At 34.2% G+C, this 25,629-nt stretch overlaps 3 protein-coding genes across 3 annotated transcripts; 2 read left to right on the forward strand and 1 right to left on the reverse strand.

Annotated features, from left to right (window-relative positions):
- Positions 1–724: 724 nt before the first annotated feature.
- Positions 725–9,419, reverse strand: LOC120334165 (uncharacterized). The gene is made up of 14 exons (XM_039401617.2): positions 9,241–9,419; positions 8,907–8,986; positions 7,927–8,028; positions 6,801–6,913; positions 6,443–6,549; positions 6,264–6,371; positions 5,963–6,097; positions 5,493–5,600; positions 4,718–4,849; positions 4,424–4,505; positions 3,924–4,087; positions 2,871–3,041; positions 2,470–2,596; positions 725–2,372 (listed from the first exon to the last, which is right to left on the reverse strand). Exons 1-14 carry the CDS (start codon positions 9,305–9,307, stop codon positions 2,285–2,287), a joined length of 1,584 nt encoding a protein of 527 aa, XP_039257551.2. The 5' UTR covers positions 9,308–9,419; the 3' UTR covers positions 725–2,284.
- Positions 9,420–18,145: 8,726 nt separating this feature from the next.
- LOC144411798 (general transcription factor II-I repeat domain-containing protein 2A-like) lies at positions 18,146–18,640 on the forward strand. Its single transcript, XM_078109389.1, has one exon. It carries the CDS (start codon positions 18,146–18,148, stop codon positions 18,638–18,640), a length of 495 nt encoding a protein of 164 aa, XP_077965515.1.
- A 3,473-nt stretch (positions 18,641–22,113) lies between these two features.
- On the forward strand, positions 22,114–24,715 carry LOC120334669 (C-type lectin domain family 4 member A-like). Its single transcript, XM_039402173.2, has 3 exons — positions 22,114–22,242; positions 22,709–22,856; positions 23,578–24,715. Exons 1-3 carry the CDS (start codon positions 22,143–22,145, stop codon positions 23,855–23,857), a joined length of 528 nt encoding a protein of 175 aa, XP_039258107.2. The 5' UTR covers positions 22,114–22,142; the 3' UTR covers positions 23,858–24,715.
- The last annotated feature ends 914 nt before the right edge of the window (positions 24,716–25,629 follow it).

The following is a 25,629-nucleotide window of genomic DNA, read 5'->3' on the forward strand; positions in this document are numbered from 1 at the left end:
TAGTATTGAGGGCACCGATTACTGTTTTCCACTTTTCTCAATGTCGAAATAGCAGTAGTTAATAGAAAATTTCTTTTCATGTTCGAAACAGAACTCATGGTTACTCTAAATTGCAGTTTGTCCCTAAAAACAGTATTCCTAAAAACTAGCAGCAACTATTGTGTGTGTCACAGTTTGTCTGGAAATACCGCAAACCTCATCGTTGACAGAAAAAGTTCGTCCCTCGTTTCCACGCAAGCTTTGTATATACGCAAAATAAGTACTGTTCATCCACGTTTCTAAGACCAAATAAGCACGCGACTCAAAAATAAGCACTTTTCTTAGAAATACGCACATCGTTACTCTATATTATAAGACGCGGGCTACAAAAAATAAGCACAAATCTTAGAAATAAGCACGTTATGGCAACCCTGCCTGTAGGCCTGTTTCACAGTAAGCCATGGTACAAACTGCATAATTAAACATGGTTTATCAAATCTTAGATGTTTTGTACATCCATCTTTTACCAGCGACCCCACCGACATTTTAATGCCAAATTTTCAAAAATCAAAATAAAATGATAATTACAACTAACGATGGGCACATTCTACAATAGCGACCTACAATTGACGCTACTTATTACAAATCAAACGTCATACATCAGCACTCATTACCACATAGAACTGTTGGAAACAATAATAAGTTTGGGATCAATTTTTGTTTTGTGCAAAATAAGGGAGGTCGTTCGAGGGCCAGAAAAATAGTTGACGGGCTGCATTTATCTCGCTGACAGATGCCCAATGACGATATCATACGTCAAAGGTCCAACGAATTCCATGCCCAGAGGTCAAAACAAGTACGCAGTCATTCTTTTAAAATGATGGGAGTTGCAGTCTTGATTTCAGCATAAAATGGGAGTTTATTTTTATCCTATATTATTTAATATAAACAACTTATCTGTGATATGAACCAATACACCACGTCTTCCAACTCCAAGACAGGATTCCGAAAGCGCAAGCAAATAGAACTCAAAACAAATTACCTGACACCCATTTTGTGTATCTTCAGCAGTACTTGTTCCAGTATTTACCTTGGCGCTTCCGCGGTTGCCTACAATTTGTTTACATGTGGCAATAAATCATGAGAGTTTCAGTCTATCATGTAACAACTTGAACATTGGAGTTGTAATTTATTGCTTTTCAAATGGTTGCATCTTTGTACATCTTCTTCTGTTCAAGTGAAATTTAGTGAACGTGTCAAAGAATATTCTTCAATACATTGTTGAAACAGTTTAATTACAGAATATGGATTCCCGTTTTGAAATTTTTTTTCCAAAATACTCTATTTACAATAAATTTAGAAAAAGAAATGAGCATAATCAAAAATTCTGTATTTCACACAATAAAACTTAATATTCCATTTTGTTAAAAAGAAGGAAATTCAAACTCGATACTTGATGATTTTGTTTTTTTGAATTATATAAGTACACTGTTTTAATGACGAAAATAATTTTCCTCCGGATTCCATGACTCGCTATGTAACGCACTTTCAAAAAAACTTCGTCGTATACATGTATAAATAATTTTTAGTTAATATATTTCTCCGAAATGTTGTGCAATGGTCCAGGTAATTTTACATCTAATTCCACATTCAACATTAATGACATTTCAACATAAAAAAATTCCTAGGACAAGCTATAGAATCGTTCGTTAAATAAAATACAAAACGAGGTCGACGTAAATCGAATAATCTCAGAGTGAGTTTTATAAAAAAAACTAATGCAATATCAAAACTTATATACTTACAAAACAACCCTGAGACACTATTATTAAATGGAAACTTACTTTTTTAGTGAAAAAAAACAACAATTCAGTAAATATAAATACGTACCAAATGAAATTTTTACACGCCAACACTCTATAACATTTTTCGTTGTTTAGTTTTTGCTTCATATTTTTGGGCAAAGAACTATAAAAAGGCCTCTTGGTCTGGATTTGTGAATCATGGGGGAAAAAATGTAGTATAAAAATTAGAATAAACCTTTTATAGAACAAGCTTGTAGCGTAAATGAACCCAAGCGATCGTACGAAAAAGGTGTAAAAAAGAAAATAAGTGATTTTGTTGCACAAACCTTAATATTTACAAAATATAAATTGATAAAATATCACTTGATCTGTTCAGTTTGAGCTTATTACTCGGATCTAAGATGATTTCGTCCATCACGATCTATCAAACCGCAACCCGGTTTCAACGCGAGTGAAAGTTTGCTTTAACGCTTTATTTAGTCGGAAACTTTTTTCTTTCGTCAGCATTCCTTGTTTGGGTCGAATGTTGCAATGGACACTTGTGATAGAGACATTATTCGAGTAACACTTGGACCAAAATTCCAAGGCCTGTAGAAAAAAGAATTTGTCATCATCGCAAATAGGTACCCAGTATTAATTAAAAATAATGACTCAATCAGTGTAAATTATTAAATTTATATCTTACCCTTTTAACATAATCCAAGTTACAAAAGCGACCAGCGTTATTGCCAACATAGAGCTCAATACAATCATTGTTCCGAGCCATGGACTAAGCGCTCCGGTCTGCGCTGCGGAAGTACTGTTGTTGTCAACTGAAAATAGGTTTGTTGATTAAAAACTGTTCTACTTATTCGTGTAATGAAATACATACTAAATCAACAGTATTATATACCTTTGCCTTAAGTTTAGATTATCAAGGCAAAAAGTTTATCTGAATATATATTAACTTTTTGAATGAATAACCTTTTTTTTATTAAGTTATATTTTTTCCTCGTAGTTTATTACCAGATATCCTGCAGCTAGTTATCAAGAAAGATATTTTCATATAGTCATACAATATACTCTTTACTTGAAAATCATACTTACCAACACATTCTGGCATCGGTAAAGACCATGTCTCATTTTTCAAGCAGGTCAAATTTTCCGATCCTTGAAGAACATAGCCTTCAACACAATAAAACTGTAACGTGGATCCTTCAATCCATTTCGCTCCCTCTTGAAGGTAAGGTATTCCCGGGTTCGTACACATAGGTGGTGCTGTTATTAATAGAAAATATTGTTGGTACACATTTTGGAAAATTTATGAAACAAAAATCATGTTTCATGCTCTGATGAAATGCGTAAAATGACCATGCAATATTTTGTAATTCACAAACATCTTAATGTTAGTCATGTCCTGGATAAATTTAATTCAATCAAAATGGATACTTTTGTAAATACTTCAGGGTAGGTTTGTACGTGGTCTTGGCTTTGTGATGTAATTATGATTTGGAGTACAAATGAATCAAAGTAATCAACTACGTTAATGCCATTTTTATTATATCCCGCTGCCCTGGTTTAGGCATTGATAGTCCAGGGCAAAAGGTGATATTTAAATGTTTTCACTCATAACTGGCCTGATGGTGAACCGCTTCCTTCAGTTGGCAAAACATTTGTAAATGCACCGTTTTGGGGCAGAGAAATGCGTGACGTAGAAACTTCACTTGATTTAGGCAATACCAATGTCGATGCCGTGGTATCGTATTCTTGAGTAGTTTGTCTATTTGTGATCATATCCTCTTCTGGAATTGTTTCTTTGTTTAGTAGTTCTGGAATCCGTGTCCGTGTACAATATGGGTTATTTACAACGTGTAATATTTAAATTGCTGTATTTATTTTCTAGGGATTTCAATATCACCAAGGACTACATTATCATTATGTCTGAAATATGACTTTGTTTTTTCAAACTATGCAACGTTGACACTGATTTTTATTTGAGTGATCAGGTGCAATTCATAAATGTCCTTTCAATCGAAAGATTTTTCAATGCATACTTAAGTTTCTAAAAGTTGTCAAACTAACATTAGTGGACAATATTAAAATTACCAGTACAAAAATAAAACGCCGTACTATCTGCTAGTAAGAAATACAGATTCTTACCGATTTCGCAAAACGTGCCGGTATAGCCTCCCACACAAGTACAGTCAAATCTATTGAACTCTATGGTATCATCACAAATTCCGCCATTTTGACACGGATTACTTTCGCATTCTTGTACATCTTCCTCGCAATGCACGCCCGTCCATCCATCGAGACATTCGCATCTAAAATTGTGTATATTTAAATATTGCGTAGTCAAAACGACAATACAAAAAGAGACATTTTCACCACAAACAAAGATTGATGAAGACGGGTTCATTCATTCTGAATAACAGACAAAATTTTCGAAGGGTAGTGATGCAATTCCCCATCCATAAATTCGATCGACAATTGTTCTATAGCTAACGCATTATAGAAATAATTATTGTGTTTTAAGCACTGGAGAAAAGAATTTTCCCGTTAAAATGATAATTTTATCAATCGTTGAATATATGTTTCATTGTTGAATATAGGATATGGAAAATATAAAATGCAAAACAACAATACTACACAACACGTACTTGTAATTTCCTTCGTCATCCAAAGAAACACAATCTCCGTTTTCTGAACATGGTCCTTCTCTGCAACCATTAATTTTTTGCTCTATAAATTCAGAAAAAGAAAATTTGTTTTGTTATGTTGTGCCATTGACGATTTAAGATTTATATCTCGCAAAAATATGTCAAATTGTTAACGATAATGACAGATGGTACAATTGAATATAAAATTAGTTTAGCAAAGTATGAAACAATCGCGCATAAACAACATAAAATAAGCAGTAAATATCATTCAGAATGCGTTTGTGGTTACTCAACTCTTTTCGCAATGTCCCCCATAATATAGTCTTCCACATGTGCAATCATATTGGTTAACACCATCCTCGCAAGTCCCGCCATTCTGACATGGGTTACTTGCACATTCGTCTATGTCGTTTCTGCATGTTATTCCTGAATATAACAAAAATATTAATTGAGTGGTTCACAACATTATTATTTTTTCAAATGTTATTGACATTTTTGGTAATCGAGTGTTTATTATGGCGTTTTGTGGGTTTTTCTTCGAAATTGCATTATCGCGCAATTTTCGACTAGCTATGTCCTGTTTGCTGTGTGTAGCAGTTTATTCCTAGAACATGGGGTCTGGCAATTTTATTTCATAGCAATAAAGACTGAAAGAGTTCATTCGGTTTTTAATAAAGTGTTCGAAATTTTATGATGGCGGCTTTATTGCACATATAAAACTGACGTAACTCTCCACAGAACAATAAAATGTTTGTGTGTCCTTATTGAACAAAAACTGACCCGACTAAGTTTATGAAATTTGAACAGACCACACTTTGAAAACTTCTACAGGCGCATCTTCAAGTTCTAAATGACAAGCATTAAGTTTTTTGTTGTTGTAGAAACTTGTGCTGAAGAATACTGTATCTTTCCAATATTAGTTTCCAAGGTTTTAAGAAAAAGTATCGTACAGAATCAAAAAATGAATCAAATTCGCATGTATAAATGTGTAGACCGCCAATTAATGACCAAAAAAAAAATACCAGCACAAACGAAGTCTGCGTTTTTAGTCTTATTATATCCAACATACCGGTGTATCCGACCACACACGTACAAAAGAATTCTTCATTGTCATCGCTTGCTCTGCACGTTCCGCCATTTTTGCAAGGATTACTAAGACAGGGATCGGGATTTCGAACTGTAAATATATAATTTTACACACAAATCCTTGTGTTAAAAATGACCAATAGTAAAATTTCTTTAAAGTAAATAACACTATATAATAGAAGTTCTCAACATAGCGCCAAATTGTAAATAAGGCTTGCGGCCAAAATACATTTTCATGAGCTCCAATTATTCATTACAAACTAAATCATGCAAAATCCACTCAACCTTCAAAACATAACTTTTTTGTAAACCGATTGCGTATATCTGTTTTTGAGGCCAAATGTTCTTGGCATCGACAACAGTGTTAAACAGTATAAACTAAGAACTATACGGCATAGTTTTTCGTTTGGCAATTTTAAGAAATAAAACTATAAATAGAAAATATATGTTAACCTATTTCGCAGTTGGTTCCTTGCCATCCCGTCGCACAAAAACATTCATATCCCGGGCTGTCTGTTTGTTCACAAGTCGCACCATTTGCACATGGATCGCTAGCACATTCATCAATGTCAACATGGCAGTTATACCCTTGAAGTAAAAAGATATACTGTAAGTTTTTAAGATTTATTGTGGTATTCGAAAAGTAGTTTATAGAGCTCGTGACGTCTGCGGAGAACCGGTTTTCAAATATGAGTCGACTTGTAAGATGACTGGTATTGATAATTACATTATTTCATATAAATATTAGATCCACCTGTAAACCCAGGTTCACAATCACATTCATATCGAACTTTGTCTTCCATAACAACGCATTTTCCATTTTTACACGGTTCTTCTTTGCAAGGATCATGATCTCGTACACCTTGAATAAAATAGGCAATATTTTACTGTGTCACGTTACACTGGCGCTGTAGGTATTGTAGTTACAAATACCTTTAAACACTAACATGAAACCTCTGTATCCATATTTTTCGTCTGATACAAAAAGAATTGTTAATGTCGGTCCGACTCCGGTATACATTTCTTCTGGTTTTTTAAAGCTGAACAGAAGATATATTACAAAACAACGTAATTTACAAATGTATAACAGATAATCGTATCTCTTTGCCATTTTATAAAAAAAAACGAACTCGTCATTTTGCATATATAATTTTCTGATAAGTTAAAAAACCGAATTAGAGTAACAATTGCATCAATTCATAATTATAGAAGAAAAAAAAACAGTTAACAATTGAAATTTGTTTGCGCTACGAATTACTACTTTCACTGATGAAGTTTAAACAATACATACCCGCAATATTGTTGTGTTCCCGCTGATTCTGTTGTTATGTTTACGTAATCATAACAAATTGTTTCATTATTAGGTTTAATTCTGTGCTGAGTCACTAAATCCAAAAACTTTGCCTGGGAAAAGTTAAAAGTCGGATTAAATTCAAATTGTCAGTGGAAAATGCTTTTCATACGCTATATGTAACATGAGATTCCATATCTAAGCGTTAAAAATTGAAGCTCAATTGCGGCTTTTGCTTAGTCGCAAGTTGCTAGTTAGCGCAACTAGTAATTATAATTACTCAATTCTATGTCTCTTTATTACTCCGCAGTCCGCATTATAATCCAGTAAATTTATTAAATACCAAATCAAAGCCAAAACGCTACAATAATTTTTACGTTTCAATATTTAGACAAGTAATTGAATAAAATTTGATTTTTGATTTTTGGTACTGAAATCTTATATAGAATTTTATATATATGAAGGGAATTTCAAAAGATGAGCTTTACCATCTAGTTAAGCTTTTGATTTAACTGTTAACATCTATAGAAAGATTAAAAGTGAACGTTTTTGTAGAGCAGTGTTAACAAAAGAGTTGAAGTGAATAAAACCAGAACATGACTTAGCCTTGTTGTGTCTTTACTAAAAGTAAAGTTTGTACTCGAAGTGTTTTATTGTAAGTGGGATTTGCTTTTCTGTTTTAGCAACGATATTTCTCAATTCCTTCAAGTATTTGATTTGTCCCCAACTGGATATTTTCCAAGTCGCCTCATAATCATGAGAAGTAGGCTTTTAAAACCTCTCAATTAATATATCTTCAACGAGTTGGGATATATCCAATGTAAATAAAATTTCAATTGTGTTTTCATATAAGACAGCAATAATCGAATTTGACGAATAGAATATAACGAATGTAAGAGTTAGGTATTTATTCGATTGAGGAGACGGCGCAAAATATTGTGAAATAACTTATCTAGAACACGATTTTATTGTAAAAGGTACGAGTAACCTACATAAATTAACTATTATTTATTTGTATCCTCAGTTTCCGTAGAAAACTTGGTGGAATTACTGAATTCATACACTGTTTCGTCTAAAAATACCCAATTTAGAATTGTATTTTTTTTACAGCATGAAAATGACCTACCGCGTAAAGGGTTTCTTTGTTGTTCAAATCCACTTTCCACACGCAATTTAAATTGTTACCATATCTTGTCTTATCTTCGGCAGTTTGTGGGTAATCTGGCGACTGAAAGTGGATTTTATAATTAAAAATAGGTCACATATATTCTCTAACCTAACTTCGCACGTGTTACATTAAAATAAATATCACAAACAGCCGTGCAAAAATATCTTTGAATGTGTATCCACAACGAGGCAATAATTGAATTTGGCTCCATAGATATGCATGACAGTGGGCCTACAAAATTGAAAAAGGACAATCCTTAAAACCTCAAATTTAATATATTGTAACAAGCCAGGGGTTCTCAACCTGGGGTTCGCGAACACCCGGGGGTTCAGGGCAAGATTTTTAGTGATACTTGAATGGCAGTTTAGTTTTCATGTGTTGCGGAAAATGCGTGCCAAATGAAATTCCCTGAAATTCTTGCGTTGTTGTGACGCACCAATGTGAAATCGACAGCTTTACAGCCAAACTGTGAAATCTCAAAAGACAATGTGCTGCAAGCATTGCAAAAAGTGATAACGTGTGTTATCACTTGTGTGTTAACGGGAAAAAGGTTGAGAACCCCTGCTATAAGCAATTTGGGGAATAAAAATTTCTTATTCATCTCATTTAACATATACGAAGGCTTATAGTTTTATGTATATAAAAAAAAAACGAGTCGAAAATGTTGAATAGATTTTGAGTTCATAGTTCTGTAAGAAGACTTCATTACCTATAGGTACTGGATTTTTGGACCCCCAGAAGTATGCGCACCGAGATGGCGCACAACCTGAACATAGTGTGTGTGTACCGGTTAGGATTTAGGTTGTGAGACATCCTGGTGCGCATTCTTCTAGAGCACCGCATTGTTTTACAAAATTTGCATTAAATATGTTTGATAAACCTAACTTTGTAAATTTCACTTTTAGTTAACCATATCCTACGTTTTTTTTCAAAAATACCTTGATAATTCCTGATTCCGTTGTTATATCTGCACCGCACTGATCGTAAGTCGTAATATCTTGCGCACCAGTGGTCACAACTAAAATAATTGATGGAAAAATTAAAGTTAATTGAAATCTAACGCATAACCCACATGGTTGCAATTAAAAAAAAACACATCACTTTACACTCCTGACATGTATTGGGTAGCGATACTTCCTTAGCGGGGCAAAATATCAGTTTCAATAATTTTTAACCAACTGACTGTAACCGTCAAAATTGCTGATAACGAAAATGTATACGCTATGATGTCCATTGGCATTCTCGAATAACAATAAAATTATTATACTTTACCCGATGCTATAAGTAATGAAATAACTTGGATGAAGAACATTCTATATGATATAATAAGTTTCTTCATTTATTTCACGTTCGATGATGATATACAGTCCCATGCAAGACACATTTTCATGTTTTTATACTGTATCCAATTGATTCTAAGTCTGTATTTGAGTAAATAAACCTCATCTAATTTTTCTTTAAATGCATGCATAAAATAAAAACATATACTATATAATATTCAGTCACGCAAAGTTATGCAAAATATCATTGCGACATTTCGTGATCTTCTATGTTTAAATTATAGCACAGCACAGCAGCCCTGGTAATATAGCTAAAGCTTAATTGACGCCATGGTTTCGTTTTATAAAAAAGTTTATTTCGTATACATTTTAGCATCATCTCATTTTAAAAATTACTTCATAGTTTTGACAAAGAGGTGTCAGTCCCACCCATAGAGTTACAAGTAAACAACTCAATCTATCGTTTTTGCAGATGATGCTTTTTTTGCCAAGTTGAACCATACATGAAGCTTCTACAATTACATCAACACTATGAATATATGACTACATATATACATACAACTTTGTGGAGTCAACTTTTTCTTAACTTTCGTCTTAGTTATTCCATACATTCATTTCATTGATCCAAAGCAACCCACTAAATCTGGTTAAGTGATCAGTAATCTTAGTGCTAGTGCTTATTAATTCAGTGTCATGTACCGCCTGTAGAAGGGGCCAATGGCAAATTTGCTCTGCGAAATTTTATTTATGCAGGACGAGTTCAATGGCTATCATTTGGTATTGTTAGACTAAGCTGCTTGGTATATAGTTTGGTAGTATATAGTTTTTCTAACAATTTCTTCATCTATCATAGATTCTTTTCCTAACTAGTTGCTTCTCACAAACGTTAAATTATTTATGCTTCTTTTTGGTCCTTTTGAAATGTTAGTGCTTGGAATCTTTCCTTACCTATTACTAATGTTTTCTTCGTTTTTATATTATAGGAGTGTGTTTCTTTTATGGTGATAAAATAAAAACTGATTACTGTTTTCCGTCTAAATTAAACGGAGACTATTTCTTGTCACGTCCCCATGAATATTCCAATTATGTATTGCTGTATCTTGCGACACTAATTGTGAAACTGTTTTTGAAATTTTATTTTCATATTATATTATTTTTGCTGTACGCTCATACGCTATAAAGATTCTCAATAAAGCTTACTTTTCAAAGGCTGGAATTCTTGTTCTAAACGACCCGAAGTTATATGGTAGGTATTTCATTTCGTTTTGGTTTCTTCAGTAATTGTAAATCCTTTTTCCTCAGTCTCAAAAATATATCTGGCAGAGTATTTAGGCCAAACAAAGTATGTTTCTCGCATATATTTTTTTACTATAGAACTTCAAATATTCATAATTATCGTGTGTGCTGGGATCTTTGTAGAGATGCCATCCCATCGTCTAGGACAGGGATGGGAAACCTTTTGTGACTCGCATGCCAGAATCGGCTAAATTTAACGACAAAATTCTTCCGCGTGCCGACCAAAATTAAAAACAAATCATTGCTACTTTTAAAGCAAAAATACACAATAGTAAACCCTTTAAACATGTACAGACTTCATTATTCAGGAAAATGTCAGTCCGACATATAGACTTGATTACTTTTCTTGTTCTATATCAGTGAGAATTCTGCTGCTGCATTACCGCTGGTGTCATCTTTCGGGATACTCTTGTTACTAGACTTGATAAAATTCATTACTGAAAACAGAAAATTACAAGCATATATATGTAGATGAAAACATGGAGAATAATGCAGTTGCAAAGTTTTTAAGACACGATGAATTTTCGGGAAAGGCATCCCGATCACGCAATAGTTCGTTTTCTGCACTTTTCTCTTGTATTTCCTTTCCTAATCGTTTATATCAATTTCGAAATCAATTTATAACAGTAAGTTAGCAAGTAAGACGAGCTGTACAACTTCATAAATAAGGCAGAAATGAAGAAAAAATGTGACACAGACGAACTACATTACGTAAGAATGTAGCCAAATGAAGGCTGCACCCTTCTCGACAAAATTTCGCGAGAGCTCAAGGTTATCAAGATGAACTGATCTACTTATCATGCGTGTGAAATGATTTACATTCAAAAATAACTGGCAAGGGGGTTACTTCTTCTTTTTCTTTGAAAATGGTTTTTTTTTGTTCATAAGCAGGGCTTCCATTTGCTTGAAACCAACTGTAAAGACTACGGTAAAATAAATTGACCCAAGTACAGGTAGTAGTCTACTCTTCAGAAGAGAATTGGGGTTGGTGTTTGAGTTTTGCCCTATTTCACAGAACAAAATACTTGACAATTTGGGATATTCTTACAGTAAAATTTGTCTTCACTCGGTAATAAACATTCGTCAGGGTCGTGCAGTAATTTCAGATGATTTTTCAAATACTTATTGAAATACAAATCTCAACAGTATTTAGTGATATATAGCATAAATTTAGTAGCGAAAATGATCATACCTGTCAGTAAGTATACTTCGTGTAGCGTACAAAGCAATTTGCGTTAAAAAATGAAGTAAAAACGCCTCCGTGATGGATTTAAAAACTAGTAACCACCAGAAAAATCGAATTTTTGCCAAGCAATAAATTTAGCGACACATTACACATTTGGCTAAAAATTTATTCTTAATATATCGTCATACACCAGCTTCTGCTATCTGAAATTTAACACTGCGAACGGCTTCAGCATTGCTAGCTATCTCATCATTCGATATCTGAAGATGGCCTAGTCAAATACTTGCTATACTTCGAAGAGCTCTTGGTACATCAGCCGTCCCAACAGACGTCACTTCAGAGGAAAGTTGCAGACAAAGAAAGAATTATTTTGTGTCCTAAAATTATTTTTAAGTGTTATGGGATGCTTCATTACCAACTCCATTGAGGTCAAGAAACGTTTAAAACGACTCTTCCCATTGTTTAAATTTCGGGACAAATGACAATAGTATTGGCAGACGACTGGTTCTCATTAGGCTCGTTGTCTTGATGAAAATCAATACCAGCTGACAATTAAAATAACTTGACTTCAGAATTTGATTTAAATAAAAAGTATAAACGCCCTCGTTCACACTCGATATAAAACATCCAAATTTCGAGTAATATGAAATTGTACCGTCATAATTCAGATTATTAAAATCGTGAAGGGATTAGCGTGTTGTCCGGTTTCTGTAAAACGTAAACAGCAAACGATTTGCATATAGGTTTTTGAATACCTGGTTTCAAGCAAATATGTTCATATAAATTAATTTGGGTCTTCCTGAAGTATGAGCACCAAGATGGCGCACAACCTGAACTCAGGTTGTGTATCAGGTTAGGGTTCAGGTTATGCGACATTTTGGTGCGCATACTTCAGGAGTACCATAATTTGATTTCAGTACACGCCGACAGGCATTTCAAATATCAATTTTCATTTGAGTTACCTTAAATACAACAAAGCATAAATCTTGCGAAAAAGATTGCGAGGAAAATGTTATAGAAAAAAACTTTTATTTTTATATATGAATAAATGCCCTTCTGAAATTTCTTCCGTAAAAGTCACACGACATTTGATTATTTAGCTATGTTAGAGTTCATGCTCGTCCTTATTCACAAGTCTTGTCTAATATAACTAATATAATATATCTATAATATTTTCATATAAAATAGCGCGTTTATCAACTTTGATAATATTGACTCCAATATTTTGTACAATTGATCAACATTTCTTGGCGTGAAAGACTAAAATTGTCTAATTCAAGTATCTATAGTATCTAATTAGTTTATGAATACCGGCACTTATATCATTATTGAGTGATTCATTAGGTGACGTATAAAAATCACCACGCATTGTTCTTAAACCGAAGGAAAATCAAAAACACTTGTGACGTGGTGATTCATTAAAATCGCATTGATACAATTTCCCACGCTAATACAACATGAATAGAAAAAAACTTGATAATTTTAAATTCGCATTGTTCCATATGATAAAGTACTGCAACAAAAAACTTCCCAAACAAAATCGATTTGCTGATTTTTATTCTATGAAAGTGCGTAAAAAACGATTTGAAGGTTAAATACCATTCTCTTATAGTTATATACGGTAGAAAGTTGTTAACTGTTGATAAATTTTATACCTTAATATTTTTTTTCTGAAATTGGAATTTCAGTTCGCTCTACACATTGCTGCTATTTTAATTGCCTTATTTATCTGACAAGCTAAGAACAAATATTTGCATTTTCACAAAAATCATAATTGAAAAACAGTAATGACAGTCACAGATATACGACAAAACTAAATGAATAAGTTCAAAGAACATTTGCCGAAAGACTTCGTGTAAATCATTTTTGTAAATACCACTCATCTAAATACACAAAGTATTATGTATATCCTTTACTTCAATCTATGTACTGGCTCATCTGCGCGAAATAAAATAGTAAGCCATTTTGTAGTAAACATTGTGGGATTACTCACCCTTACTCAGGGCGCGGAACCAAGCTAGCCCCTTCAACATGTTAGATAAGTTTGAAGTGCTGTCATCACAAGGATTAGTCAAATACTCGACAAAAGCAACCGAATAAGAATGTGGTTGTCTCTACTTTCACTAGATGTGAATTTTTGTAATGGAATACACGTCGCAAATACCAATCCACTCAAGTCTAGAATCTGGACAGTAAATCAAAATGAAATACTCTCGAACAAAAGTGGACCCTATAACAAACGAGTAGTGAGTTGCGCGTTATGGCCGCACATACATATTTTTCTCAATAAGTAGAAATATACTGAAAACAATTACATAATAGAATTATAAAATAAGACAAAGTATGATAACATGTGAAATCGAGGAATGAAAAGCAACCATTTATTGACTACGTCTCTAGGACAGTGGGTTTCAATCTTTATGAGGTGGAACCCTATCCTTATATTAGATTATATCTAGACAATATATATTAATAGAGATTCTTCGATACTCTGAATGAAAACTTATGTAACCCCTTGACTGCGTACAATCCCGGATGTAAATCACTGCTCAATACAATAGAACTAAAAATAAGATAACAAAAACTTTCTTGGAGATAGGTCACGTAAAATGTGAATATACATAGAATATTGGAATAAAATGTTTCAACTGATGCACTTGCTAAACGATTCGGTGTCAACAAATACCGTCCCGAACAAAATAATTTGTCAATTCACCGACAGCATGTGTGGTGACCAACCGTCCATGAATGTCCAAACAAGGCTGGACAGGCTCTAAGCATTTAACATCTCTATTTCAGAGGTATAACATATACAATAGTCGAGCATCTCTGACAATAAATGCAGCTCAAACAGTGCCGCTCGGTGAAACGGTAAATTAATTAACACTGCACTGGCGAACTTTATCACTTTGGCTATAATAGTCACAAACCAGTTTGCAGAGCGCGCTGATTGGATGCAATTATAATACAAAAGTTTTAAGAACTTGCCCATACTAACATGAATGAATCTTTTCCTGATTATAGCGAAAATGTGAATAATTCAATAAAAAATATCAAAGACAAAAAATAATATTTGAATCATACAGCATGAAGGTTTAGGAACAGGACCCGACAACCGAATTAAATCTGAGTTCCGATGATTTTATTGTTTGAAAGTGGGGTCACCACAAATCGGAAATATAGGCCAAGTCGCTGGCTGCTGTTTCGAGTCCGACTCCAGTAGATTTCATAATCAACAACGAAATACATAGATATTTGACACTAAGAATTTCATCTATTTTTTTAATATATATTTATTAATATATATATAAAACACAGTTGATCAGTACAGGATGTATATCGGTTTACTGATGTATTGACAACATTACCCTCGACACTAACACGGCCTTTTTAGCTATTGTTTCAACAAGCAGCTTTCGATTTTCCTAAAGCAGCATTAATCTACTTGATATATCATATTTCATGGATTTTTTTTTTCTAATTTGAAGACTCGTTAGTCGAGTTGAGTCGTTACGTTTAGATGTCTCGGATAAGTTTGATTTTTCGAAAAAGGTTACTCGAGGTGATTGCACCATATAGCAGAAGATTGACCGATTTCCCAAGATGGCAGTGTGGTTCACGCAACCGTGGTAAGCTACAACTTTCTCTACTATCAAGCCAATTCATCTGAAATTAATACTTCTTCAAGGTTGTAGCGATGTTCACGTAACCAGTGATCAGTTGCGATCACCTGGTTAACTATTCCACACACGACAAATGGCAAGAGGTCGTATTTTATCTCTTCTCCTAAGTGGCCTTATACCAGGGGTGGGCGACCCCTGGCACGCGTGCCCACTTGGCACGCGAGCCCATTTATTCGGCACGCGAGCGAGGCCTCAGAAATGAGATCATTTTCTTTCGATAAAAAGTTTCGACGCTCTGATTTATCTGATGAAGCTCGGTGTTTGTTTATTCATTATCGTTTGTTAACAATATGTTATTCATTTAAAATTTTAAACTCTCTTTTTCTTTTCATGACATTTGGCTATAAAGAAATATATTATGACGTAACAACCGAGTTAGCTCTCGACGAATTGTGACGAGACACCGCATTCATTGGGGGTTCATTGTTACGTAATATATAGTTCGTCTGTGCCACTATTTTTCTTCATTTCTGATTGATTTATGAAGTTGTACCGTAAATATATACTACTACGGTTGTACTACGCTAAATACTACTACGGTTGTACAGCTCATGTTGGTTAGAGTTACTTGCTAACTTACTGAAATAAATTGATTGATGATTAAAGAAATATAAACAGTAGTTCGTATATTTCTTTGAAAGTTACAAAATATAATCCCAATGTAAATCTCTATCAACGGTAATGCAGCAGAAGAAGTCTCACTTATATAGAATAAGAAAAGTAATCAAATCTATTTGTCGGGCTGATATTTTCCCGAATAGTGAATCTGTCTGTAGCTTACATGTTTAGAAGGTTTATTATTGTGTATTTTTGCTTTAAAGGAACAATGCGTTGTTTTTAATTTTGGTCGGCACGCGGAAGAATTTTGTCGTTAAATTTAGCCGATTTGGGTACGCGAGCCGAAAAAGGTTGCCCACCCCTGCTTTATACCGTCTCTCGAGTCTTCGGAAACGTGACTGCGGACCGACTCGAATAGAGTAACCGAATCGAGACACCCCAATATGGATAAGATAAAATTTAGTGCAGGAGATCAGTGTGCCAAACTCTATAACAGCTGTTAACATATCTAATACTTGGCTTCGCCACAGCGATCCAAGACATAATAATCTAGTTCAATACGTGTATATCCCGTCAGATATAACTGCCATCAAATCGGAGGCAAAGTTTTTAGCGTAAATGATATTTTTCATGTTTATCAGAAAACATGAGATTTCATAAGGCGGGAAATCATTTTGTCGATAAGTGATTTTGCTACCGACTGTCAAAATAAGACAATTATGGCGATATGCACTCATCCGATCAGACTGAGAAAGCAATGGAGTCTAGAAGAAAACTTGCAATGTCGAATAAACAAAGAAATTGTTTTTAAAAAATTTTATAAGCATTTTTTATATCAATTCTTGGAAAAAGTTTGATTGTCGAAAACGCAATGGAATAAGATTTATATATATATGATTAGGAGATCGAACGCTCAATTGCCAAAAAATGGACGATGGGTATCATTATTGATTCCTACTTACTTACCAAATGAGTATTTAAATATACCACGAAGAAACTGAATAATACAATCCTCATATAGAAAATTAGGATAAGCAGTTCAAATAAAGTTGGGATGGGTTGTTTCAAAGATAAGAAAAGCTCTAAGCTGTTGCGCTATTGTTAGCACAGTATCATGTTAATCTTTTTTTACAGATCTTGATATCATCATATCTAATTAAAACAGACCTGGACGGATTGATTATCATTGAGTAACTATAAGTAATGGAGATAAACACTATATATACTATACACAATGTTCAATCTAACGATCTGTTCATTTATTGTATTTTCCACAGTAAAAACATACAATTGTCGATACGGATTACAGGTGTGCATGGAACCCCATAAATGACATAGATCTAGAACAGGGGTCTCAAACTCTCGGCCCGCGGGCCAATTGCAGCCCGCAGAACGATAGTTTGTGGCCCCCGCCTTGGCATAAAAAGTTTAATGTTAGTGCGGCCCGCAAGTCACTCAGCTCAGTTAGTATGATTAATACATTTAATATAAGATATGAACACGTAAGGCAAAACAAAATATTTTATCATCTGTCCCCCGAAAGGCATATGCGGTATGGTAACCTACTAGTGTCTGTAGGCCTGATATTTGATGGCGGAACCGCTTGAAATGAATTAACAGTGTTTCATGATTTTTGACGTCACATCACTAACGCTTATTGATTGATACATTGTAACCATATTTTCCATATGATGAGACATCGCCGTCCATCGGCTAAATGCTTGGTTGAAACATCAGCGCAACAGCGATAACAAGTTGCGCGTCTTGGATTATAGTTTGTATAGTTTGAAGGGCTCTATTACATCATTGTGACGTCGTAGTTACGTAATTTTTGGATGGCGTAGTCAGGTGGGGGTTAGAATTGACACGTAAAAAAATTGTCCGGGGGTTAGGATTGACACGTAAGAAATTTGTTTGGCTTCGCCCACTAAAAGTATGTAACTATGACGTTCAGACCTAAAAAAGAGACTAGAAAACTATTACTTTTATTTATTTAAAAATTTTGGGAATCACAGACCAAAATAATAAAATGATCAAAGGTACGAAACTACACGAGACCCCACGATTGGTGAAAATATTGCAACAGCAGAAAAGCCATTCACAGAAGGCGAATTTGTAAAAAAGTGCTTATTACAGACTGCAAGTATACTCTGTCCAGTAAAGTCAGTTTAGCAATGTCATCCTTTCTGCCAACGGCAGAGCGTATTTCTGATCTGTCAAGTGACATTTATGATCAACTGTGTGAGAAAGCCAAATGTTTCAGTGCATACTCAGTTGCTCTCGATGAGACCATAGACATCACCGACACTACCCAGCTTGCAATTTATGTCCGTGTTGTTAATGACAATTTTGAAGTGATGGAGAGGTTGCTCAGAGTAATTCCAATGCATGGCCAGTCCACCGCTCAGCAGATGTTTTGCCAGTTGTGTGAGGTCAATAATAATGCCGGTTTGACATGGCGGATGTTTGCTGGGATAACAACCAATGGAGCACCATCAATTACAGAAAAAAATGGACTGGTGGCAAAACTGGGAGAGGAGGGTGTAGAGGAGGCCATTGCTCTCCACTGCATTATCCATCAGCAGTCCATTTGCAGCAAATGCCTGAAGTTTGACAATGGGATGTCTGTCGTTGTGAAATGCATCAACAAATCAGATCCAGGGGCTTAAAACACCGAAGATTCCGTGCTTTTTTGCAGGATATTGAGTCAGAATATGGGGATGTACTCTACTTTTCTTGTAGATATCACATACAAGGTTAATGTCCGTAGTATGTCCACCAAGATGGCGAAAACTGGAACGTAGTATGTGTATCAGGTTAGGGTTAGGCCATAATTTTATGTCAATTTACCTTATTTTAGTTCTAATACGAGTTTAGGGACTAGCCGAATGACTTTCATACTATTTGTACCTGAAATTATGGCCTAACCCTAACCAGGTACACATGCTACGTTCCGGTGTCTGCCATCTTGGTGCACATACTACGGGAGTACCGTTACAAGGCCCTGAGCATGTGGGGGAATTCTCCACAAAACTAGTGTTATGGAAAGCCCAATATGCCCCAATATGCCCCTTCTGTGCTTGAAATGCAACTCATTGACTTACAGTGCAACTCTAAACTCAAAGCGAAATTCTGGGAGGTGAGTGGAAAAGTCGACAAGCTTGGGCAATTTTCGAGAGAATTGTTCTCCGGCTTTCCAGAATCTTCAAGCGGACTATGTGCCTTTTGGAAGCGCATACTTGCGTTTAAAGCTTTTCTCAATTTTAACACTTAACTAACTATTGAACATCTTCAATCCGTACTGTGGGTCTCAATTTCCTTCCCCCTCAAACCAAATATGTGGCTCTGCTATGCGACAGAAGGCGCTGCCAAGTATAACCTGAGTTCAGGTTGTGCGCATACTTCAGGAGATCCTCTTTTTGGGTATGCATGCAAGAGATGAGCGATGTAATTGTCGATCGTTGCTAATCAGGAGCAAGGTCAAAATCTGATACGATTGTCGATATAGCACCTCTTCAACTGTGCTGTGAAAACGTCCAACCAGGTCTTCGGAAAAGGCCTATAGAAGTGCTTTCCGCAAGTATGTTTCCCAGCTTTTCATTACAGGAAAGGGAGTGTTTCCATATAATGGAATGTTATCAAATCACTAATTATTAAAATCATAAACAACCTACTGGCGTATGAGCCGGTTCCTCTAGTTCAGGGATCACCAAACTTTTTTGACCGCGGGCCGGGTATGACTCAAACTGTGTTGAAACCAGCCGGACAAATATTTTTGTCAATGCAATACAATAAATTCACAAAAGTTTGAAAATCCATTCAATTTATCCAACAATAAATATAATCCACATTTCTGAAGACTTGAATATATAAGTATAATAAGTTTATTTTAATTTTCCCGCAAAAAAGTCATACACAAAACATAAACAATGAACACACAGAAGATTGGGAAACTGGAAAAATCTTTATAAAGGTTTAATAGATCGAGAACATCCTAGGAAAACAAATATACAAGATTTCTAAATCTATCCAACTATCCTGAGTTTAGCTGTAAGCAAAACGTTGCTGTCATTAATTAGGAATGTTAAAAATGCACTTTTTCGCGCCTAAAATATGTACGCATCACGTCTGCTATGTACCGTTACGCCGCGTTGGAATTCCGCTTATATAAACGACTACGGACTGCCTGCGGTACCTTGGAACTCCATGAAATTTTGAAATAATTTAGATAAAATAAACAACTATTATCTGGTATTCGATTTTTTTATTAGCGCATTAATTTCCAGTTATATGTAGTGCAAATTTTGATATTGTTTATGGACACCAATAAAATTTATGTGAATGTGTGTATTTCCTACCTATCTTAATACTTACCATTTTTTATGAAGTTTGTTCTATCAGAACATCTTTAATTATTACCCACAATGAACCACTGTCAAACTAACATGCACAACTCCAGCGTTTATTTGCGACGATAAAATCCTGAAATAGTCTCAATATTCCATAGATGTGCCGCAGATCGAAAGATTAGAGACTGATATGTGTTCTGTTTTCGGTTCTATTACATTTGAACCCACGTACATTTGAACCCATGACAATTGCACCTGTATGCTATTGCACCTATGGAATTTTTTTTGTTTCACGGATAGTTAAACCCATACTAACCCTAACCCATGGGTTTTAGCACCCGCATATAGATTGAACCCGTGGATATACGCATGGGTTCAAACGTACATGGGTTCAAATGTACGGTCACCTCTTTTTTCATATTTATTACAGTTATAAACCAAAAAAGTAATACAATCCTTATGGAAAAAATTGGCATGTCGGGCGGTACTAAAATTTCAATATCTTCGTTGTTTCTGGACCGTTTTTTATAAACTTTCTATAAACTTTCTTTTTATAAACTATAAACTATTTTGTCAGAGCTATTTCAAGACTAATTTTTCATTACTACAATTAAAACTACAACTCTTAAGAAGGCAAATGATGATTGAATTATTTGATTCATACTTGAAATTTCAAACACAACCAAAAACTAACGAATATCCTTCAAAATCGCAAAAACGAAGTACTGCTTACAACCAAGACTGAAAATCTGTCAAGGTGACAAAAGTGTCTGAGCGGATGCAAAAAGGCCTATTATTACGTCACTTCTTTTGCATCTTGCTGATTTGCCCTTAATATCAAATAAATAAGGAAGACAATGCTCGGGAAAATTTTCATTGAAAAGGAATTTCGCCCTTTTTGCGTGTTATTGCGGGCCGGATCAAATTACGCCGCGGGCCGTAGTGTGGTGATCCCTGCTCTAGTTGTAGAGGCAATTGCATCTAATAATATATCAAAATGGGAATCACAGGCCAAAATAATAAATATTAAAATGATCAAATCTAATAAAATTAACGTTGTGTCTTTCTGTATTAATTATATAGATTGCAGCGCATATTACAATACCAGAATTGCTTTCGCTTTGAACTTCATAAGGTTTCATTTCAAATTCAATTTAGAAATGTTTACTAAACCACGATTTAACCGAATATTTCATTCGAGTCGAGACAGCGGGGAATAAATAAATCGAATATTTGAGGCATTGTTTTTATTACAACTCAATATCTGACTTATGTTTCACTTTATGATATGTCTTGACGGCGGAAGTTACCAGTATAGCACGAATAGTTATTCTAAAGATAGAAGATTGAGAGCCTTTAGAGCGATTTATGCTCTATGGAATTCATGAATTATAGTACTGAAGATGCGCAGCTTGATTGAACTTCCAGAATGGGTTCTTAAGATATTTCTTACTTTTACTTAGTTTAAATGTTTCTATCCCGAAGTGAGAATATCGCTGTCAATATAGGAAGAATAAAAAATATTATTAATGTGCTATTACGATGTCATTTAATATTCGATGATTATTTTATTGAAGAGTATTTCACAGATAGAAGAAATCTGATGTTCGCATGGAATCATGCAAATATAATTTTGTAAAATAGTTTAAATTCGAGTATCGTTGAAAACTTATGTCATATTCTTGTCTTTCTGTCCCTGAGTGTTATCGCTCAAATGTAGTTGACTAAGCTTCGTAGAATTTGAAAAAAAATCAATTTGTATTATTCAGCATTAGCAGACATGAATAAGAAAACGGTATTGGCTATAGTTTTTGCAGTGATAATGATATTAATCGTCGTTGGTGTAATTATGATTGTTACAAGCCTAGTCTCAACAGTTACAACCAACTACAAAAAGTTACAACTGCAACCAACTACAGAAAGTAAAGTATAAGACGTTTATCTGCAGCTATAATTCCTTCCCTAAGATACATACATAAACAAAAATCTAAAATATAGCATCAGTCGACCGAAGAGAAAATCACGCTTATGCTGTCAAGTGTCAATGCACTTAATTTTGAAAATTCTGCAAATTTTATTATAAAAGAAATTAGTATATAATAAATAAGATATCATAATATATTCAAACAATGATGATTATTGTTTTTACATGATCCTTCAATTTTAGAATCTGAAAAATAACCTTAGTTTTGCTGATTTGCACAGGCGAAATGAAGCTGATTTTGAGAAGACTAATCAATTCTATTTGATATTAATTGTTAAACAGATATTACTATTGAAATCATTTTATATATGTTGCACAATTGATATATTTGATAACATTGACACAATTATTGATAACTATTTTTTCGATATTTATAGTACCTAAAAATGTATTTTTTTTTTCAGGCCCTGGAAGGGATGATTGGCATCACTTTTCAACTGGATCGTACAAGTTGTTTCCAACTGAGGTTAATTATGAAGCAGCAAAAAATGGTTGCAGAAATGCAAATGCAAGATTGGTAACTGAGGGAATAAGAAATAAAGTCACCCGCAAGTGAGTTCATGTAATGAAACTTATTTCAACCAACCCTTATAATTTCATTCATTTGTTTATCATCATATTGCAAACGAATTAGATTGGAATACACAATTTCACCAATTGTTTTACGAACGTTTATTTCCGTTTTTTTGTTTTTTTTCTGCATCAAATCTGACAAATTAGTTGAAGGAGGCTAAACTTGAGTAGACACATTTTTAAGACAAGCATAAAAATTACCATCAAATTACTGTTTATCAAATTGATAGAAAATGTATCAAATTGTAAAATATTTAAATAAAATATTATGTAGCTATCATGTGCTTTGAATAACAACTTTTGGGGAATGCAAGAATCGTGACAAAGAAAAAAAAAGTCGTCAAAAACAGATCAGTCTGTAAGAACATGTCCTTTGTAGTAAGCAGTGTTATCAGTTTGTCATTATCACAAAGTCTATTATCCTAAAGAATGATAAAGAAAGTAGAATGTCCTGTAAAAATTGACGACATTTTGACGATAGCTGGGCCGTTATAAATTTCATTTTTCAAGTCTACACTACATGCTACTTTGTAGTTTAATGTATATTGTTTTATGCTAATTTGAAATAATGAATTGCGATAAGCATTCTATATGAAATAATTTCAATGAGTTTCGGATCGATAATTCATAGAAGCTTGATTTTACCTTGAAAAAAGTACATAGTACCTCCAAAGGGATAATTAAGATCTTATCAATTTAGAAGCATTATGGATGAAATGATACTTCCCGCTTTTAATGCAAATAAACTTGGAGAAGGTTATGGAGTGTGGATAGGATTGGATGACCTGGAAGTAATCAACAAATGGAAATGGATCGACGGTATTGCGTCGACAAATGATAACACTGCTTGGGCTCCCAGTGAACCAAATAATGGAAGTGAAAGATGTGGAATGCTGCATAAACTATTAAAATGGTTAATCAATGATGAGTATTGTTTGGTTGCCAATGCATATGTTTGCGAAATAGCAAAAAGTAAATGACAGACGCAAAAAAATATCAGAGAATAAAATTTCCATGCTTATCATCGGTTCAGCATGTTTTACTGTTTTTTCAAAATTGTAAGTAATCAACTACTAACTAACGTTTGAACAATGGTTTTATTTGATACATTCCCTCTTCTAAACAAAGTTAAACATAACATCTCTTCATGCCCGAAATGACAATGTCAAATGTATATTTTTCATAAGTCTGTATTTCAACAATCAAGTCATAAGTATAGTTCCAACTTTATATTCCAGCCATACATTGCCTGCCTCACATTGTGCACTGGTAAAAATGCATCCTCAAATTTATATTACTCACTCATTAAACTTTGTCAGCTCTGAAAAAAAATTATTCCACAGATTACGTCTTTTGATAAATTTTTCTGAATATGTATAAGCATTTTTCGAGAGCAATTTTGATATTTTTCTGAGGCATAAAACTATTTTGATCCATGAATACTTCTTCCTATAACGATTACCTTTTCGCAACCCATTGGTTGGGAAGCACTTTAATAAAGTAGTGCCAGGGTTTCTATCTGGAAAGAGTGGTCGACTACTGATGGTATATAAATTTCGCTAAGAACAGTCGTCTATTCCTCATATGTCCTCATATTGTGCACATTCCTGTGGTTACATTTACCGTCTTCTGGTAACTATTAGAGAAACTTTATCAAGTACTTTAGTGTGATGTCTGATATTCGAGAAAAAGAGGATTTTAAAAAAACAAAGAAAAAATAAAGATGTGATTTTATTGCATTTTTGGCTTTTAAACTGTTTTGTTGACTGAAGGTAAACTAACGTTTTCTATCAACTTCTTACATACAAAATTTGTTTGTAGAAAAGACAATTAGAGCATCAAAGAACTCTTAAACTTGCTTACCAGCATGCAGATTGGATATTACTATGACGTTCAGACCTAAAAAAGAGACTAGAAAACTATTACCTTTATTTATTTAAAAAGTTTTGTGGGGTCTATGGGATTCGTTTTTACATTTGAGTTTTGTGTAATGACGTCATCAACATTGTGCACTGTGTGACGGTTTCGCGGTCGCGTGGCAGCGATCTGATAGTCAGACTATCGGAATGGAGAAAAAAAAATGTTGCTACTTCGTCTTGATTTCGTTATTTGAAGATTGCTCTCTCGTTTATATATTAAATTATTCGGAATGATTTGCCTTGGTATATGATATTAATTAAAGTGACAGCAAACACATTAGAGGATAAATATCTGGGGTTGATACTTAATTGATGAATTGCCTAATACATAATAATAGAATTGAATTACCGTCTTTTTGGGCACTCTTGAAGTATGCGCACCAAGATGTCGCACAACCTGAACCATAACCTGGTACACAACCTGAGTTAAGGTTGTGCGCATACTTCAGGAGGTCCTCTTTTTGGGTATGCATGCAAGAGATGAGCAATGCAAGGTCAAAATCTGATACGATTGTCAATATAGCACCTCTTCAACTGTACTGTGAAAACGTCCAACCAGGTCCTCGGAAACGGCCTATAGAAGTGCTTTTAGCAAGTATGTTTCCCAGCTTTTCATTACAGGAAGGGGAGTGTTTCCAAATTAATGAAATGTTATTAAATCACTAATTATTAAAATCACAAACAACTTACTGGCGTATGAGCCGGTTCATCTAGTTATAGAGGCAATTGCGTCTAATAATATATCAAATGGGAATAACAGACCAAAATGATAAATATTAAAATGATCAAATCTATTTAAATGAATGTTGTGTCTATATTTCTGTATCAATTAC

The sequence above is a fragment of the Styela clava genome, chromosome 15 (genome assembly GCF_964204865.1).
Source record: "Styela clava chromosome 15, kaStyClav1.hap1.2, whole genome shotgun sequence".
NCBI classification, from domain to species: Eukaryota; Metazoa; Chordata; class Ascidiacea; order Stolidobranchia; family Styelidae; genus Styela; species Styela clava.